The sequence below is a fragment of the Lepidothrix coronata genome, unplaced genomic scaffold (assembly GCF_001604755.1).
Source record: "Lepidothrix coronata isolate B3197 unplaced genomic scaffold, Lepidothrix_coronata-1.0 Scaffold91, whole genome shotgun sequence".
NCBI classification, from domain to species: Eukaryota; Metazoa; Chordata; class Aves; order Passeriformes; family Pipridae; genus Lepidothrix; species Lepidothrix coronata.
Genome location: NW_016690271.1, coordinates 60,820 through 78,627, shown reverse-complemented (window position 1 = coordinate 78,627; position 17,808 = coordinate 60,820). Strand labels below are relative to the sequence as shown.

At 47.5% G+C, this 17,808-nt stretch overlaps 1 protein-coding gene across 3 annotated transcripts in view; it reads left to right on the top strand.

Moving 5' to 3' along the window:
- Positions 1–17,808, top strand: part of SSH2 (slingshot protein phosphatase 2) — a 95,460-nt gene that overhangs the window by 33,937 nt on the left and 43,715 nt on the right. Inside the window, exon 1 of one of the 3 annotated variants that reach the window (XM_017821548.1) lies at positions 8,817–8,941. The exons of the other annotated variants lie outside the window; for them this stretch is intronic. Within the exon in view, the coding sequence (XP_017677037.1) occupies positions 8,886–8,941 (56 nt within the window). The 5' untranslated portion in view covers positions 8,817–8,885. Of the gene's footprint in view, positions 1–8,816; positions 8,942–17,808 lie in introns of those variants that run through there. 3 annotated transcript variants of the gene reach the window in all.

Sequence of the window (17,808 nt, the reverse complement as noted above, 5' to 3'; positions counted from 1 at the left end):
TTTGCTGACAAACGACATCTCCGGGCCCGGGGCAGCAGCGATGCTGCAGCCTCTGTTGGATTTGCTGTCAGGATCTGCCAGTTGCTTTTTGGGTTTATGTTTTAAATGGTGCCTCTGTTTTCCACAGCATCACGATTTTACCACTTCTGTGTGCCTTGAAACTGCTCTGGTTGCTGAAATGTGGCGTTGAGGCTGCTCAGTAACTGCTGCATATAAAACTGGGTGAGCTGTACTGCCTAGTGAGGCTGCTGGGGACTTCAGAGGGATTCTTTGAACTTTTATGGCCTGGCACTAGGTTGGACTAAAGTCCATTTGCTCAGGTAAAGGTGAAGAGCCTGTCATTCCCTTCAAGTGCCATAGAAAGCAATTAGGTCCTGCTTGAAGTCTGGGGCTTGTTAACTGAAAATATTCTCAACAAGTCCTTGTCCTCCCCTCTTTAAGTGGGGGCAAGAGCGTGGTGTTAAAATACAATTTAAAAAGAAAACCACACCTTTTGCAGCCCAAGTATGCTTACCTTCTGGTTTGTTTTTTTTAGTCAAAATAGTTCCTTCCAGGAGTGAACTGGGAAGGAAAGCAAATCAGATTATTGCCATGATAACAGTGGGATGTGCCAAGATGCCTCAAGGTCTCAAGCTGTGAGTAAATACCTTTGTTGCAGGAGCGGAAGACCACAGTCTGATGCAGGAGCTTATAGTTTATAACAGCATAAAAAATGTTTTTCAGATAGTAAGTGGAATGGGTGCATGTGTTTCCTTGCACAGGGCAACAGCTGAATAAATTCCAAGCCAACCTGTTGGATTTTTGAACTGAGACCTGGTGTAAGATGTGTGTGAGTCCCCATGAGGAAGAGGGGGGGGATTCTGTGATACCGAATTGACTGCACTTCAGAAGGCTCATTTACACTCCACACTGAGACGTGTGGAACTGCAGCACCCTGTGACTGCTGTGACTTTTGGAGATGTGTATCATCACCATTTGGTGCTCCTGACGCTCCTGGTTGTCCTTAAAGCCTATCTGGTGTTACAAGAGGCCCTTCCCAAAACCATGCGCTGTGAGTTCTGGCAGCTAAACCTTCCTTGTGCTGCCTTTGCTTGCTGCTGCAGCTGCCAAACGTTTACTCTGTGGGTACTTGAACAGTAGCTGAGTCTTCTCATGGGTGTGCAAGACAGTTTGATAACTCCAGATCTTGAGTAAGAGGGGACTGTGTGCAGTGTACAGGAAAGAGTGTGTTTATCCATGCCGGAGATTACTAAGCTCCTGTAGTATGAACCTTATCTTTAGAATGTGTTTCCTGAATCCATCTTTCTGTCTTTCCTTTCAGTGACAGCTCAGCCTCTCTGTGGCATTTACTACAGCTGCTTGGGGAGAGTGTAATACCGAGATAAAGAACGGTTCTGGTAATCTGCCAGCTCTGCTGACCACCAGAAAAAGTTCTGTGGGCCACTCAGCACGATTATTACAACGGGTCTGTGGCCTTCGTTTTTGAATACCAGCTCTTTTATCACCAAACTTGTGAGCAAAGCTACAGAACTGGCAGTAAAATTTGGGTTTATTGGATTAGTAACAGGTATCTGCAGGGCTAGTTCACTGCAAGGTCTGTGCAACTGTGCTTGCAACAGGTTCAGTCCAGTCCAATTACATACCTGTGGATCACAATAATGTGTGAGATGACTTCAGGTGTGATCTTCACGCTGAAGGACCGAGCAGACTCGTATTGTTGAGTTACCAAATTACCAGATAAACATAGGGAGCTCGCTCCAAACGGGAATGCTTATGAAGAGTTTTAATTTAATTTGTCGTTCTAAGCGCATGAACGGAGGAGAATGAGGAACAAGGCAAAGACAAATTGGGAAGTAAAAGAAGTGAAGGTGGGTCTGATCCTTCCGCTACCAAAAGGGTCTGGTTGGCACAGAGAAAGTTCAGAACAGCTGCTCCCCTGCACTTGTGCTCCTTCTTCCAAGGTTAACAAAGGAGGGGCTGACCAGGAGGTGCCATAAGGATTCCATACGTGCTTGTGTCTCCTGCTGAGCATGAACCAGGTGCTCTACCCTAGAGGGATCTTAAGATTCCCGTTGCAAATAGAAAGGGAAACTCCAAAATTCCCTTTCCTGATCTTTCCTGGTAGGGCACCTTCACGAGACTTCAAAGTTAAACAGCAATCTTCAGAGTTTTCAGTGTTTCATGGATTTCAGACACTTAAATGTATTTTGATAATGTGAGCCAGGGTTTCTGGGCTCATTGCTGTTCAGCTCTTTGGTATCTTTGCATCAGAAACATTCCTTTATAAAATTAGGGGGGGGTCTTTTCCATAGGTCACTGAAATAATACGTTACCTATTTTATGATTTCAGACATCCTTCAGGCACGTTTCCTTCATGCTGGACTTAGAGCAGTGCTGTAGCAGTTTGCAAGGGTCTGGATTAACTTTTTAGTAGCAAGGTGATTGCAGGGAGTTTACCTTGTAGTTTTTTTTCATCTGAAGAGCTGGTTTCTTAAAGCTCCTCTGGAGCTGGTTGAATACACGTGGAAGGCAGCTCTCCAGAAAGCAGGAGAAGGTGGCTGTGGCACAAGATGTTTCAGCAAAAGATGTGTCTCAGCATGTTACCCCTGTCCAACACTGGTGTTGTTTGTTGAGACCAGCAGTTGCTGCTTGTGTTCCTTTCCCTGCCCCTGGTGGCACCACTCGGGTCTCTTCAGTCCTCTTTGCTTCGGGCTCTGTAAAAGTGGTGTAATTGAGCATTGACCTCTTTGTGTCAGACCCTCTAAGATTTATTGATAAGTAAACTATACAATGATTGGATGTGGGGTTGGTGAGGGAAGGGTTTAATGAAGTGATAATATTGCAAAATAGGTGTTGAATTCTCAACTAAGGAGCCTAATCATCGATCCTGATGGGCAGCTGACCAAACGGGCTTTAAAAGCAGGGGTTTGTTCTTTCAGTGATGCTTATCACCCTACCCCTGTACTTGTCTGATTTCTTTGCTCAGGAACTGGAAACAGAAATACTCTTTGACAGCTTAAATAACCAAATTTAGAATGTGGCTTCCTGTTCTGACTGGTTCTTCAGGATTCGAGTACAGTTTTGCGTGCTTTCCCTGTTCCTGCCTCCCCCTGCCTTTTTTTTTTCATTTGTTTTAACTAGATATGGGCTCCTTTATAATTACTTGGTTAAGTTCCCCTGGCTCTGTGCAATACAGCTGGTGGATGTAAGCCCTGCCTTGGTGGGTGGTATGTCTCTTAATCACTGGGAAAGCTTTGTTTCTGTACTGTACTCAATCTCGCTGTGCCCTGCATGCATTGGCTTGTTTATGATCGCTGATACTGAAATGGCTTCATGTTGTCCTGATAAATTGGACTGCACAGTACATGAGGCTTTGTCTCCCATGCTAAAAACATCCAGAAGACTTTTGACAGATTTCCCTCCGAGGCGGGGAGGCAGCAGCAGGAGAGGAGCACAGGAGGTGCTGCTCTCAGCCCATCGGTCTGTACCTATTTACAGGTTTGCTGCACTAATTTAAGGCTCTGCCCAGATCAATCATCTGTTTGGACCTTAATCCACTCAGACTCATCTGTGGACTCTTCATTGCTGAAAGCCACGTGTCCTCAGAGCAAAAGGATGAATTAACCTCCCACCAAAAAAGCAGCGGCATCGGGTCGTTTGACCCTCAAGCAGCTCAGTGTGGCACCAGATTTTTCAAAGCTACCCCTCAGGACCACTTTTTTCCCCATCAGAGCTGATGCCGAGACAGCTGCCTTTGTGGGCAAAGCTTGAGTGTAGCTCCGGTGAGGAAAACAAAGCCCCACCTCTGCACACGGAAATGAACTTGCTACCTCTGCTCCCCGGCGGTGCCTGTGCGAGACTGCAGTGCTTGGCTGCGGGCAGAGATGGGTTGTTTTCAAAATTCTGTGACTTTTCACAAACGTGGCCGGAAACAGCTGCTGAACAGTAAAGAACAAACTTTCCATACGTGCAGTAAAGGTGGCTGAGCAGGCACGGCCGTAGCACCTCTCTCGGTAGGGAGAGGATGTGCTGGAGATGAGGGGGAGGTTTGTTTGCCCATCGCAGCAACTTCACAAGTTTTTTTCACAATCTCCTGAAAACATGGGTCTGGGTTTTGCATTGCCTTATCTGTGACACTGATGCAAATGATTGAGGGCAAAATTCCTATGTCTGACAGCCTCCCACTGTCCCTTTTACCTTGAACATGACAAATGTTACTACTGTAGTACCTCCCACAGCTGGAAGAAGAGAAGAATGTTCCTTGCTTTTGCAGAGAGTACCTGGACTGCAGTCAAAACAGATTTAAAATAATGCCCAACCTTTCATATCCACTGGAATAAGTTTTTAGAGAAACTAAGGACAGTATATTGTGTTCATTAGAGCTCTTCAAAAGGAGAGAACTGACAGGACCAGAGAAAGTCTCGCTGGTAGACACTCTGAAATGAAAAGAGGTCACCAGGCCCCAGTGTAGACTAAGAATTGAACATGCCTAATAAGACAATCATGCTCCAGATTTAATCATCTTAACACGTGAGCACTCAGCAAGCCCCTGTGGGATAGGAGTGGGTGGAACACGGTGACACCCACACCTTTGTGTGGTCTGACAAGAAGCAGCAATTCAGCCTTAAGCTGTTGATCTTGGATGGAAACAGAAGCTTGATTAATGCCCTCTTTGCATGTGGACTATGTGCACTGACAGGACTGGGTGTCCATCTGTGAGCATGCCTCCTGCAAGTGTCAAATCTGTGCATGCCAGTGCCAAACCTGACCACAGCCCTTCCTCGTGACCTGTGGACTGAGGCCTGGGCTGTGCGAGGAGAATGCCATTAGCAAGCTGCCAGTCCTGTGCAGAACACAGGACACTCTGTTACATCACTGCAGGATCAAAATGTGCTAGGATGCACATGAAAAGTGGAGTAGCTGAACTTGCCGGTGCAAGCTGCTGTGACTCTGTAGCTTTGGGATGCAGACACCGGGGGAGATGATGATTGTATGAATAAACAATATATTGTCAGCCTTGGTGTCTGCCAGATCAAACACTGCAAGTCAATAGGAGAGGTTTGTGCATGTGTTCTCCTTCCACTCACTTAAACTTCTCTCCAGAGGCAGCTCGGGTGGCTTTTCCTCTGCTCTGTCCTCCTGAAATGCCTGTTCAGACATCCCTAACACTCTTCATTGTAGTTTTTTTCCATACTCCTTCCATAACTGGTTCTAGCTGCTGGAGTAGCTGTTAGTGTTACAAAGGTTTGGGGATGGGTGTTTTTACAGCGTGTGTGCTGTACGTAGCTGTAGTTTATTAGTGTGTGGTGTTCAAAGGTTAAATGGAATCCTGCTGCCCCACAAGCCTTGTGAGTCCCGTGCTGTGTGTTCGCCGCTTGCTCCGCACGGCCCTGCTGATCCTGTGACCTCCTGGGGAGTGTGAAACGCCGACAGAACTCGGACAGGCAGTGCCCTTTTCCCTGCAGCAAAGTGTAATTTCGTGCACTGGGCTGGGAAGCACTTGAGACCCCAGACAGGAGTATTTACAACTTGTCATACAGTGATTAATGGCTCTGCTCACATGCTCTGTTGCGGCACCGCGGTGATTTAGGCTGCTACCTGTCATCGCTGCAATTTCGTGCACTTTAAATTCTTCATGTATGTGTCCCAGCAGAGTGCACCTGCTTCCAGCAAGGAGCAGTTTCTTGTCTGTCTTGTGACCTGCTGCCTTCAACTCCCATCTTGTTCATCCCCTCGAAGCCCCTTCATTCTGCCTGCTCCTTGCTCCTGTGTGCTGGGAGATCAAATTTTTGGGTCAGTATTTTTGCTCACGTCTAAATGTAAGATGGAGCTTTGACAAAGACATAGCGTTGTTCCTTAAGTCTGATTTTAAAAAGCAAAATACGAAAATAACACAGGCTTTGAGGTGCTGGAACATGTCCAGACAAGGGCAACAAAGGTGGGGAAGGGTCTAGAGAGTAAGTCATGTGAGGAGTGGCTGAGGGAGCTGGATGTGTTTAATCTGGAGAAAAGGAGACTCAGGGGAGACCTTCTTGCTCACTACAACTGCCTGAAAGGAGGTTAGAGCAAGGTAGGGGTTGTCCTCTTATCTCAGGCAAACAGCAACAGGACCAGAGGAAATGGTCTCAAGCTGTGCCAGGGAAGACTCAGGTTGGACATCAGGAAGAATTTCTTCTCAGAAGGGGTTGTCAGGCATTGGAACAGGCTGCCCAGGGATGTGGTGGAATGGTGGATATGATGAACACTTCCCTGGAGGTGTTCAAGAAACGGCTGGGCGTGACAGTGCCGTGGTCTAGTTGACAAGGTGGTGATCGGTCAAAGGTTGGAGTTGTTTTCCAGCCTTAATGAATCTGTGATTCTACACAGATGGGCAGTGGGAACTGAAAACTCACTAACATACACCTGAAGGCAGTGCCAGTCTCAGGCTGGTTTTTCAATCTTTATGGCAATAAACCCAGGTTCAAATACCTTTTATTAGTGCAGATTTCTGCATATGAATTTCTTTGAGGATTTCCTTCTTCTGATTTCCAAAGGTTCGTAAAGAAAAAAGCTGGTGATATTTCTATCATGTGGTCTCTTGGCATATGGGCATGCAGTGTGTGATTGTATTAATCCAGGAGTAATTCATTTACAAATCTATTATCCATATGTTATGAGTAGCTGCTTGTAGTTAATCACTGCACTTGTTTTCAGCAGTTTTTAAGGGCTTGCCTTGTAATGTTGCGTGTAAGAAATCTGACGTGTCTGGACAGTATCTAAGTACATTTAGTCTTCTACAATGCTTGAATAAAGCCCTTAAGTTATTAATTAGAATAGAATAGAGGTTCTGGGCTTGTTTTTCAGTCTGTGAATGTGTGGTATGTGTTACTACTGAATATGAGGTTCTTGCCAGTCTCTTGACCCCTGGAAGGATTGAGTTACCCTCCATTTCTCTAATGTCCCAATTTTTCCATTGCTTCTTGCAACTGACTTCATTTCTGCCTAACAAAATGATTTTTTTTGGCACTGCAGCAAGCTGGCACTGCGTTTTCTTTACAGCTGTGAGGCACCATTACCAGAGCTGCACTCTTGGCTATATAAGATGACGTTGCTTAAATTAATGCAACCAAACCATATCTTAGCAAAACTTGCAGAATCACCAGTTCCACTGCTTTTCCCTTTTCCTGTGAGTCTCTGAAGTGGGGATGGTCAAGACCTTTCAGACAAGTGTCTGTCCTGCTTCTGCCAAGTCTTAGACCCAAAACAGTTGCCCTCACGCTCTGTTGCTTTTTTCAACCCCTCTCTGCTTCTCTGATAGTTTTAGTTAATAGTTGGAAATAAAGCTGATGAAGCTTTTGGGCTTCCAGTTGCTGCCTGATCACAGGGGCAGCTCTGCAGTGATGCCTTGGTATTTTCTTGCTCTTCAGTAGATGTCATTAACAAGTACATGTGTTTAAACTGTCATCTCCCCTTGCCAGCTCACTTGTGCCTCCTTACTGGGCTTGTGCCACCCATAGCAGATGACTTAAGGCTGGTGTATCGTGTTCCTCTGTGCTGGGATGTCCTGCATTCCTATGGGAAACAGAAAACTGAGCTTGCTTCCAAGGCTTCTCGGCTGTTCTCCTGCACTGTGGGTGTAGGGGCTGGAGAATGCCGATGTGGGATGGGCAGTGCAGGGTGGGATCGAGTGCACTGCCCCCGGCTCTCCCCAGTGGAAAACTGTATTAAGTTTCCCTCATGCTGCAAGATCTGAATTCCCAGCAGCCAGAGGACAAGATTTTTGTTCTAAATATCTTCCTTTCTTCCTTTTCTCTTGAGGGGTGATGAAGGTAAAGATTAAACAGCACTAAAAGGCAGCTGCTTCTCTTCTCCTTTGGCAGAAACTGAGTTGTCGAGTCTCTGCATATGAAAGTTACTGCCAAGAATTCTTCCCTCCGTCTCTTGCAGGAGAGAAATTAAGGTCGTTTCCTAAGCACCCGAGTTGTCACTGACTGCCTTTCGCAAAGCACCTTTTGATGTGCTGCCGCTACGAACCTGATTTCGGAACGTGCAGCCTCCCCGGCCTAGATCTGGGGGGAGAAAACGAGGGGGAAAAGGGAACGGAAAACAAAAAAACCAGCACACCCGCCACGCGAACCCCCACCCCTGAGCGGAGCGGACCGCCCGCGTGTCCCTGTCCCGCGTGTCCCCGTCCTGCGTGTCCCTGCTCCCTGTTCCCATTCCGGCTGTCCCTGTCCCGCGTGTCCCCATCCTGCGTGTCCCTGCTCCCTGTTCCCATTCCGGCTGTCCCTGTCCCGCGTGTCCCCATCCTGCGTGTCCCTGCTCCCTGTTCCCATTCCGGCTGTCCCTGTCCCGCGTGTCCCCGTCCTGCGTGTCCCTGCTCCCTGTTCCCATTCCGGCTGTCCCTGTCCCGCGTGTCCCCATCCTGCGTGTCCCTGCTCCCTGTTCCCATTCCGGCTGTCCCTGTCTCGCGTGTCCCCGTCCTGCGTGTCCCTGCTCCCTGTTCCCATTCCGGCTGTCCCTGTCTCGCGTGTCCCCGTCCTGCGTGTCCCTGCTCCCTGTGCCCGTCCGGCGCGTCCCCGTCCTGCGTGTCCCTGTTTCTTGTCCCCGTCCCGCCTGGCCCCGTCCTGCGTGTCTCTGCTCCCTGTCCCCGTTCCCTGTCCCGCGTGTCCCTGTTCTGGGTGTCCCTGCTTCCTGTCCCGCGTGTCCCCTGTCCCGGTCCCGCCCGTCCCCGCAGCCGCCACGTGCGGGCCGTGGGTGTGTCTGTGGGCGTGTCCCGGCCCGGCCCCGCCCCTCGTGGCCGCGCCTGCGCGCTGGGCGGGGCGGGGGCGGCGCGGCGGGCGCGGGGCAGAGCGGGGCGCGGGGCCGATGCCGCGGGGCAGGGGCGGCCGCCGCGCCGGGGAGCGATGATCCCCTACTTCTCCGACAACGCCGTCATCTCGCAGGGCGCCATCGCCCAGATGTGAGTACCGGGCACACGCCGCCGAGCCTCCCCTCTGCTCCCCTCCCCGGTGCCGCCCCGCCTGCCCCGGCTCCCCGGGCGTGCGGGGTTGCCGCCTGCTCTGCGCTCTCCCCGCTCACCCCTCTCTCGCCTCTCCTCTCTCTCCCATCTCCTCGCTCTCCCCCGCTCTCCGTACTTCTCTCAGCCGCACGTTGCCTCCGGGCAAACTTTCTGCTGCCCGCGGAGCCGGCACGGCTGCCGGGAGGCGGCGAGAGGCACCGGCACCGCGGGGCGGCCGCTGCTCGCTCCCTGCTCGCTCCCCTGATTTCTTTTTTTTCACTGCAAGTACTGCGGGTCCCATCCGAGCGCCTCGAAAAGTGTTTCACGGGAGCTGCCCGGGAGCTCGGGGCTGCGCTTCCTGTCGCCGGAGCCGCCGGTTCCCCGTGCGGGGCCGGTGCGGGACCCTCAGCCGGGCTGGGCGCTGAGAACGGGGTGCCACCTTCCCCTGCCCGTGTGCCCTGGCCGTCTTTTGGGCTTAAAGCAGAGATTAGCCCCTTTATTTGATCTCTTGGCTTATCTCAAGGCGACAGAGAGGGACCGCGGGGCTGGGGTGTTGCAGGTCTGAGACCTGACGCGCAGCACCTGCGGGTCACAAGGCAGAGACATGAGCTGGTGCCAGTTTCTAAGTGCTGTCAGTCTTGGGCAGTTCTGAAGTGCAGAGTGTCTCTGTGCCCCACACTAAGCCGCTTGGAAAAATCAGTCTCCCCAGCTGCACACCCCCCTTTGAAATGCAGATACGAATAATCATTTAATTTATAGACAATTAACGGCGACTGCCTGAGTCGTGGGGTTTGGCTGGAAGGATCACGGAGGGAAATGGCAGCTATGGGGTGGTAGATAAGGCGTTCAGAGAGATAGTCGCTGTGGTCTAGCCATGCTTGATATTTCTTTAAAGAAGCTAGCAGACTGTTTTATCTCTTGGAAACATCATGAAAGACTTCAAGATAGTAGGATAAATGCTGGGTCCCACCTGGAACTGTGTTCTTGTCGCAAGAAGCTCCTGCTAGAATTGCAGCTGCCTTGCACTTACGAGGTCTTTAGTAGATATCTCTGCTTAGGCTTGATATGGAAATGAGTCCCTGGACTCTGTGGCCTCCTTTGTGAGCATTAGCAATCACTGCTGTAGTTGGTAATCAGTTTAGTTAAGTCTCTCTGAGCCTTTCATGCTCAGCCCAAAATGTTTGTAGTTAGTAATTTTTTTCCGCTTGCACTGTTGCCTGTAAACGCCACGGATTTCCCTGCGGTTGCTGATAAAGTGGGTTTAACAGGGATGTACCTGAACTGTTCTGTGGAGGCAAGAATGCAAGCTGGATATACCCTGGGCATTGGGAAGTATCAGTAATTCTGGAATTGTGGAGAAAACCCCAACACGCTCTGGGCCGGAACATTTCCTTAGAGCTCTGGATGATTTGCCGAGCTAGAGCAGGTAGCCAGGTAACAGTTTAAGTGCTTTTAAGGTGTTTGTTTTATACACCACTCAAACACTTAACCCACAGTTGGAGACTGTACAGAAAGGGATCAAAAGAAAGGGGAAATAATGCTTGTCTCTGCTCCCTCCATCGCACGTATCCGTGGTGGAGGATCTTGTGGTAGTTTAAATGGTGCTGGGTTGGAAGGACCACCCTTTCCTTTTCTGGGGAGAGAGATAACAGAGTTATCACAGGAGCTTACGCTGTCCTTTGCCTTCTGGAAGGGAAGATTAATAAGCATGAGAATGACAGAGCTTTTGGCCCACACATAAGTGTTCTCACAGGCTGAACACTGGATTAATATTTTGCTGGTGTTCTCAATCAGGACGGTGCTGTGGCTTTCAGGCTGGTGTAATAAAGGCCAATTTTTAAAGTTTATGCTCCTAGTTACAAGTTCACAGAGGCTGATTAATATTGAATGTCCTTATTTCATCGTGGGCAAGGCCTAAAAATCCAGATTTAGTTGTTCGCTATGCCAAAAATGTGTTCTCTGTGGAATGGGAAGGGCAGTGGTGACCCAAACATTATCAGAAACTTCTGTTTCAGTGTATTCTTTAGTAGATGTATTTGGCTGATCAGCTCTGACTTTCAGAGATCAGCAGAAATTACTCTTGTGTTGACGCTTTTAGACAGTAATGTAGTCAGCTGGTCTGGGTCTAATTCATTTCAGGTTCACAAGGATTCAAATAATGTCCGGGAGACTTGTGTTTATCAAAACGCTCAGAATTTATAGTTGTAACCCATTCCAGAAAGTCTTGCTACTCTCAATGAACCTAGGGGGAATTCTGCTGATTTACCAGTTTACTTGTGTGTAGGATTCAAAATTTAATTTGGTCTACTAAAACTCTTAAGGCACCTGATGGAAAAAATAGAAGGAAAAAAGCAAATCTTTAGGCAGTCTGCAAATATCAAAGATTTTTAACAAGAAACATGGAGAAATTGCCATGGATCAGTTCTTCCTGCCTAGAGTTGCTTCCTCTGCCTCTGGCCAAGTTTTAGTTATTTAATTCATTGCTGGTGTCCCTGAAGTGGTTTTTCCATGTCCCTCTGATAATGCCGGCTTCCTCTGTCACCCAGTTTTCCTCTTTTATCTCAGTGGCAAAGCAGGGTGACACAGCAGTCAGGGCACTCACTTGGGATTTGGGAAGGCTCAACTCTTGCTCCCACTGCACCACATCCTTCCTGTGAGACCGTGGCCGAGTTCCACCAGGCTGTGTCCAGCCAGGGAGCGGGGCCTGGAGGTGCAGAGGCATGTTTTGAACCTGAGGATTAACCACCTCACTCTGGTGCCCTCACCCCCCTGGCATTTTTGGGCATTTTTTGTTGTGTTTAAATACTTCTGTCTCTGCCTGGGCTCCCTTTCTGCCAACCCGAGCCCTCCCTGGGTGCACATCGAGCACATGTTGAAGGTTTTCTGTCCTGTTTACTCCTCCATCCTCCAACACTCGGGAGCCAGATGGATCTAAAAACTCGAATATGCTCACTGCTCTCCATGGTTCTCGTGCTTGCAACATACCAGTCTGTTTTCTATTATAAGCTGTTAACTCATAGTTTTTATAAGTATTTTAAACTTTAGGGGGAAAAAAGAAGAGAGAGAGAGAGAGAGAGTAGGCAGTTTCTTCACAGTGTTGTGGGTTTATCGTGGAAAAAAAACACAATAAGGTTTTTTTAGGGAAAAAAAATAAACCCCACAAGTTAAACAGAATTATTTTCAGCAGTAGGTAGCCACAAAATGTCCTTGCAGACTTGGCTTAGCAGCCTGTTGCTCCCTCCCATAATCAGTTTTCTTCTAAGTGACAACCCTTCAGCGTAGTGTAAGAAACCACACTTTACAGTGTAAGGGGAAGTTCCAGGCTGTGCAGGTAATTACAAACTGTGCAGTAAATTACAACACTGGGTAATTCGGGCTCATTGTGTTGCCACCTCAGTGTTGTAACTTGTCTTTGTGCCCGGCCTGCTTGGCCCTTGTCCTTCCCCACCCCTTTCATTTACCTCTGTCATGCAGCCGTGGCCTCTGTGTTAGAAAATTTCATGACCACCTAATCTTGAATTATGCCAAGTGCCGAGTCAGGAACTTAGATAGGTGTGTGGCTGCTGCTGCCATTGTTTGGAGAGCTGTATATTTATTTATTTCTCATATGGGAAACCTTTTTATCTCCTTACAGTGTTATTGCTGCCAAAAACCTTGACCGCTCAGCAATTAGACCGCAATCCTCCGAGCAGCGTGTTATTGGAAATCTTTAATTGCTTCTGTGCCGTTGTAAAGCGCTGTAGCTTTGTGAGTGTTTTACCATTGTGCTGAGAGTCAATGATATTTAAGAGCTGAGCTTGGAAACTGCTGCTCAAAGGACTGGAAGATCAGCAGAGTGATTCCAGTTACCGCTATCAGTTCTTGCTGAAGTTGCCTTAAGACAGCTGAGGGTCGCTCCGGTTGGAGGTGCTTGCAATACAGAAAGCAGTTGATTAGCTCTTCGTCTCATGGAGAGGCCGGTAGGATCAGGATGGACTACAGCAGTTGTGTTCTCCATTTAAGCGTGCATTGTGTGCTGAGGGTTTGTCCGGCTGCAGAAGGCAGCCTCATGCTCCATGAGGGATGTGATGGGAATGTGCAGGCAGGGGAACCTGACCCCTTACCCTTCCTGCCCACCCCTCCACGCAGCTGAGCTCGCCCGGCACACTGGATGGGCTTCCTGTTGACAGAGCAGAGTCGTCGGGGATTTCTCATCTTTTTTATTTCTTTGCTGCTTGTGATAACACAAATGCAACACTTAAGAGGCCTCTTAACTACCCACCGATTACTAAAAACTCTGTTCAAATAGGTTGTGGTATTTGGGGAAAAGTAGTATGGTGTGTGCAGAGTTGATCATTAACTGAGCCAGGGCTGCATTGTTCATAACTCCTTTTCCTGTTTGGCTTTTCCTTTTATTCCCCTGGAAGCTGTGGGTATTTGTCTCACCGATCCTTCCTGGTAGGGGTTGGAAGAGAGACAAGAGATGGTTATCGGACATAAAATCCAAACCAGTGTTCCAAGGACAAACCCCCCACACCACCACCCGTTTTCAAGCAGTATGTTTTAGTTAGGAAGCCCACGCTGCTGGGCTGCCAAATTAATGTTTTAAAAGGCTGCGAATGGTAGAGTTGCCTCTGAGGTTCTGTGTTGTCTGGAAACATCTGCAGATGTTCCTGTCTCTGGAAATGCTTGGGATTTTTCTAAAGACCTCAAAGCAGAAGGACCCCAGTGAGATTATCAGCAGAAAAAGACCTTTTGGGGCTAGTGAGTGGGCTGGCTGGGATTTTTTTGCAGGACTGTGCTTCCTTGTACCTTTATCACAGAGCCCCTGGTTAAAATATTGCTTCATTGTTTTTTAAATAACTTCAGGCTAACTTTCTTGAAATGTTTCTTCTAACTAGTGTTTGTGGGGTCAGAGAAAGTTTAAAATTCTGCATCCCATTCTGCAGTAGGCTCTGAAGAGCTGTTGTCTCCTCTGCATTGGTCTAATAAACAGCATTTAAATTATCAGCCTGTATGGGCTTAAAACCAGTTCAGCAAATATTTTTCTCCAGTGTAATGGATGTAATGTGTACAGAGCAAATCTGCAACTTGAGTTTCCAACCATGCTGTTTCATAGCAGCTGGTTGAATGCTCTTATTTTCACAAACACATGGAACAAAACTCATTCCTGTCCTTAATTCTGAATGCTTGTGCCTTTACTGAAGTATTTTGAAGACACCCCTTTGCTTTTCCTGTGCACCTGGGCCAGAGCTTGAATTGAGCAGCTTGGGAAGGAGCTGGAGACTGGCAGTAGTTGTTCTGTAGCCACCTGCTGCTGGGTTGTGTGGGATTAACCAAGTGTTTTGTGACAAACAGTTTTCTGGTTCAGGAACATCAGCCTGTGGAGGAGGGAGGTTGGGGAGGAGAAAAGCCTGTAAAGGTAAATGATAAGACAAACTTCAGAGTTGGTGAAGGCTGGGGGTGACACAGGAATCCAACTGGGGAGATCTCTGTGTAGGGTTGGGACTTCTTGGCCTTGGCAGTTGTCTAAATTTGGGCATTTCTAGGTACATTGAGGCCACGGGCTCCTCATTCAGTGCATATTCCTGTTTATCCAGTACTTATCTGCCCCTCATCAACATCGAATTCAGCCCTTTGGGCTCTCTGGGTTTCCTTGCAATAAGCCATTTAAGCAGTATGCTTTTGCTCAAAACACCTTTGTTACAAGTAGGCTAAACCCAGACTGCTGAACCAGAAGTGGTTTAGTCCTTTCTTTTAAACAAATGATCTTTGTCACTTATTAGCAAAGTCCTTGGTTTGTTCACACACTTCTCACAAAGGCTCAATGAGCTCCACACTGTCCCACCTCCGGGGCTGCCTCCTGCCCGGGATCTCCTCGGGAGTGCCATGGGTTGGCAGCTGGGTCACACTGTTAAACTTCCAGCTTTTCACTGGAAGAGTGTAGATCTGTTACATCTGGCTGTGGCAGGATGGCTCTTGTGGAGGCACCGAGCTGGACTGGAGTAAGTTCAACCCTGGGTCCAGAATTGTGTCGAGGTGCCCAACGTGGGCCTGGACTTGTCTGTACTGGGGTGTTATTGTGTATAATGGACTGTGCTGGATTTCCTCTCTCCCTGTGATTTGTTTGCCAGCGTGGAGAGAATGAATTTGCTCACCTGAGGCTCTTGTTGCCCTGCAGCCTCTGTTCTTACAGCGTTCCAACGGGTTGCTTTGGAGTGGGCTGTTACCTGTTCTTGGCTCAGCTACCTATAGGTGATCGATGGGCATGGGAGGCCCTGCTCTGGGTGTGTTGCTGATGCTTTGTGAGACTCCAAATGGCAGGTGGGACAGGAGTAGGGTCACTTTTATTAGCAAATGATAAATTACCTTTGTCAGGTCATAATTTAAGGGGGTGCCTCATTTGCACAGCGGTCCAGATGGGAAAAGCTATCATTAGTCTTACCTTTGTCTTCCTGTTAGTCTCCTGCTTGCTTTCTGCAACTTGATGCTGAATTAAAATGAACCCAGAACTGGGGAGGAGGGGCAGGTTCATTGGGGATTTTTGGTTGTTTAGTTTGTTTGGATTTCTTTAGGGCTCGTGTCATGGTTGTGTGTGAAGAGTTTGTCACCAGCTTTGTTATTGTTAGTGTTGGTTTGTTTGTTTTTAGGTTTTGGTTTTTTTCCCCCTTTATTTGCTTTGTAAAATAAAAAAAAAACAACAAATGCAAAGTGGAACAGCTGCATTCCTTTGTGATGCAAAGACCGAAAGCCAGTTAGTCTAAATAAAAACAAATCGTTTGTCAGCACCATTTCTACCCCTCCTGTTGGTTTGCCACAACCAGAAAGCTGCAAGAAAGCAAAGGAGGATTATCCGTGTGCCTCCATGGCAAGCAGGGCTGATACCAACGTCCATCCCAGGGGTGGGTGATGCTGCATTCAGCGTTTCAGAGGGCAGGGTCTGCTCAGCAGGACATCAAGGAGATGGAACAGGCCACCACACAGGTTCCCAGCACAGTCACCAGAGCAAAACCTTGCCACCACTGTAATCTTCCTGACTTTTTTGTCCTTAGTTCCTTCAAGTACATCATGATATGTTTTATGAGAGGCTCTCTAGCTTGAAATTCAGCAAATATCTATTCTGGAGCCTCTTTAAAAGCTGTTTAAAAGCCTGTTCCCTAAAGTACACTGTGTTCTTGTTAGAGACTTCTCTGGATCTGTGTTACACAGCAGCATTTGGTATTCTGTTGGTCTTTCTACTTTAATGTGTGGTTTTTAAAGGAGTTTCCATGCTTTTAGGAAATATGAAGACCTGAGTTAACCACAGAAAATTGGCTGCCAAACTGCTTAAAGTGCTAATTCTGCTGAAATTTAGCACCTTTCTTTTGCAGGGATAAACACATCTGGAATCTCTACTCTTCCGAGTTCAAACTCCTGTAAAATAAAACTTTAAATAATGTGTTTTCAATCTGAGTCTTAGTCAGCAAAACTTTGCAGAGTTTTTATGTTGAAACTCCTTAAAATGCATTTTGAAGTAAAGCACTGACATCTCCTTTAACTGAAAGTCGCATTAAGGTGCTAAAAGAGTTGGTTAATTTGCAGCTGTGCTGAGGAATCACAAATGCAAAACTGTAGGGTGATGTTTCAAAATGGTGCACGTTGCTGTGTTTCCTTTAATTTACTTTTTTTGTGAGCATATACCATGAAGAGTGGATGGTTCAAACAGTACTGCTTCCCTGCTTTTATTTAAAGTAGCTGTATAAAAACATGGCAATTCTCAAGAGTGGTTTGAAGAAGTTTCCTTGTCTGCTGCATAGAAATCTCCCAGTTCCTTTTGCCTCTTGGGCTGCCCTTCATTTCAGCCTTTATTTAAGTTGGGAGATGCTGTGCTGCTATTAGACATCCCACAGTCTGTCAGCTTCTGTTTAAAGTGGTGTATGGTGAGTGATTAATGGAAATTATTTCAGGAATAAAGGACTCCTGGTAAGCTGATCCCTATTCAGAGCACCAAAAGAAAAAGCAGAGTCACAAGGGATGTTGTCTCCAGGAAGAACTTGTAACATCCGCAGGGGGAAGAGTTGGATTGGAAAGTGATGCTGAGTTTGCATTTTGAAAGGCATCATAATTATATCTCATGGTCTGATTTGGAGAGCTTTTCCTAATGGCTCTGAAGGCTGATTGTCACTGTTTCTTGTGGCTGCTGCTGGGGTAGGTGTGCTGTGCTGGGGGGGAGTGTGCTCTGAGCCCCCGGAACAGGCAGCCTCTCACCTGGGGAGCAGCCTGTCCTTAAAGGATGAGGGACCTCATCCCCTGTGGTGCTGGGTTGTTTAACCCAAAGGGATGCTGTGTTTATTCTTTGGTTTGCAACTTTAAATTGAGTCTGAAGTTTGTACTGACCTTGCTTGTGCAAAGAACTGTCCCGAGTGTTGCCTTGAAGACACAGAATCCATTAAACTATTCCAGTTATAAAGTTGGATCCTTTGTCTTTGATGTTTTCTCACTTCTAAGTGATTAAAATTTCAAGTTATTATTTACAGCCATGTTAAATTTTGTATTCCATTAATTGCAGCTTCCCTGTTCCATAAAATGAGGTCTCTGATGTATTTGCCAGGGGGAGCAGATCAATACCCCAATTACGGGCTGTATCAGCACAACAGGTAAAGCTCCCTGTGACTTCCAATTTCAAATCAAAACCTATTGAAAGAAACCTGGGACGTGGCAGTTCTCTCTGAAACAGTTCACAAACCATCTCACATCACTGGCTACTGCTGACTGTCCTTTTTGCTAATCTAAAGGGACAGTCGTTCCTAAACCGATTTTACTGTTCCTGCTGGAAACTGTCATTCAGGGATCAAATACCCCTCGTGCAT